Genomic DNA, 2,276 nt, shown 5'->3' on the forward strand with positions numbered 1-2,276 from the left:
TTGGGAGGCTGAGGTGAGAGGATTGCCTGAACTCAGGGGTTTAAGACCAGCCTGGGCAACTTGGTGAGACCTAGTCTCTACAATAAATAAAAAAATAAGCTGGGTGTGGTAGCATGCACCTGTAGTTCCAGCTACTTGGAAGGCTTAGGTGGAAGGATCGTCTGAGTCCAGTAGGTCAAGGCAGCAGTGACCATGAGCATGCCACTGCACTCCAACCTGGGCAACAGCAAGATCTTGTCTCTTTAAAAAAAAAGTTAAATAAAAGATTTTAAATCCACAGCAATTACTGTACTTGGTAATTCACATGAACTTTTTCAAAAATGTAATTGAATTCTTAGAAGGAGCACATAGATTAACTATTTTACAGAATAGTTGTTTTTTCCCCAAACAGATCTCCCACAGACAAATTTTCGTCGTTTACCTTTTGACCACTGCAGGTAAGAGTTGTGCAAGTTTCTTTCCCATGTGGTTGTTCTCTGATACTATCTGATGGTGAATCTTCCCTGGGTATACTGTTAAACCCGAGACTCTAATCAGAGAGAGAGAGAGAGAGACCACAAAGAGCCAGCTCCGATGCAAACACACGAGGGTCTTTATTCAGGCTCGAGTCTGGGCTCACGCATGAAGCCCGTAGAGGCTTCATGGACCAGAGCCCCGATTCACAATGGCAAGCAGTTTTTATGCACAATTACAGAGAGAGGGGAAAGAACTTTAAACTTGATTTTACATGATTGGGTAATTTCTCCTAATGGGTATGGGAACACTTGGTATTGGTTGGTGCCTTTCGTGGCTGTAACCTGACTGCCCGTGATTGACAGAAACCCACTTAACGGGCAGAGTGGAATGTCAGATACATACAGTCCATACAGTCTGCATATAAAGTAACCTGAGCAGGCAGGTAAAGTGTTATGTTAGCCCTTTAAGTTTGCTGATCCACCCCAAGGTATGCTTAAGAAAGCTTGTTTGCTTAACATTTACATAACATAACATGGTCATTATGGGACAACAAAAGCAAACTTAACAAAGTTTTAAATACGAATGCTGCAAACACATACAGTGAATGTGGGGTCGAAATTCATATACTAATTCTGGGAATTTATAAAATATCACAAGCGTATTATAGCAAGGTGGTTTCTTTTATAAAAGTCTTTGTTCCCTGCAGGTTTACATAGCCACTGCATGTAAATTATCACTGGGATAAAAACCGGTGATAGAGAGCAGCTGGCGCCTCTGAGTCTGCTGCCACCTTGTAGGAATGTCTGAAAGGGGCTTATCGCTTTATCATTTAAATCCCGTTGTAAAAGCAGAAGTTAGCCTACTAATTTGGGGCTGACAATGCTTAACCCAAGAGTTCTAAATATAAACACTACTTACGCCATTATACAATTGGTCACGACCGGCACCCGACATATGCCTAATTCTACAGGGTCTGAGGTAGAATTTAAAGTACTAAGATTTCATTTGAGGTAGAATTTAAAGTACTAAGATTTCATAAAATACATGAGGTAGGAATACACAAAATATATAGTAAACATGAGGTAGGAATATATGAAATATAGTGAACTAAACACTACTTTTACAGCAAGTATTGTTTCTTAAGTTTCTTGGTTTCTTGGGTCTCTCAATAGCTCCTAAGTCTATTTTTGTCCTCTCAATTGCCATGAGGCCAACTGCTGATCCCGAAGCAGCTACGGGCGTTTATTCACTCAATCATACAAGAAATACATTTGAGCATTTGCGCAACCTGCCACCCTCTATCTGAACGCGCCCTGGCTGGGCTAAGCCCGGCAGGTGAATGGGCACCTCAGAGGCCTGCGGAGGGTCCTGAGCAAAGGGGATGTGTACTGCTTTCCCCAGGTACGGCCCACCTAGTGCTACCGTCCGCACACTCCCCCTTCCTCTCTCCTCCCCTGCCAGACACTTGTGCAAAGGCACCGTGGCCTGAGTGCACCCACAGCCCACCCTGCAGGTGGCTCAGAAGGGCGGGTGTCTGGGAGTCACACCTTGCTCATTTCTCTCCAGAAGGTGCCACAGAGTCCAACACTGAGGCACGCAGGTTTCCCCGCCTCGTCCCCCCTCCTCTGCTGCCTCTTCCAGCCATGCCCCCTTCTCCCCAGCTCTTCCAGCATCCTTGTCTCTCTCTACCCCTCCCCAACACCCTCTCAGGAACCGGGGCACCTCCAGCTGCTCCTGTCCCTCCTGAGGAAGCCTGGGGATCCTCTGACCCACCTCTACCTGGACAGACTCCACCTGGCTTCTCTTCTGCTCCATGTGAG

At 45.7% G+C, this 2,276-nt stretch overlaps 1 protein-coding gene across 1 annotated transcript in view; it reads left to right on the forward strand.

Moving 5' to 3' along the window:
• The window catches only part of PPIL2 (peptidylprolyl isomerase like 2), a 34,350-nt gene that overhangs the window by 4,557 nt on the left and 27,517 nt on the right, over positions 1 to 2,276 (forward strand). The window contains exon 2 of the mRNA XM_021715049.1: positions 392 to 437. Within this exon, the coding sequence (XP_021570724.1) occupies positions 392 to 437 (46 nt within the window). The remainder of the gene's footprint in view (positions 1 to 391; positions 438 to 2,276) is intronic.

Source organism: Carlito syrichta, unplaced genomic scaffold, assembly GCF_000164805.1.
Source record: "Carlito syrichta isolate Samal-C Ts95f unplaced genomic scaffold, Tarsius_syrichta-2.0.1 Scaffold306579, whole genome shotgun sequence".
NCBI classification, from domain to species: Eukaryota; Metazoa; Chordata; class Mammalia; order Primates; family Tarsiidae; genus Carlito; species Carlito syrichta.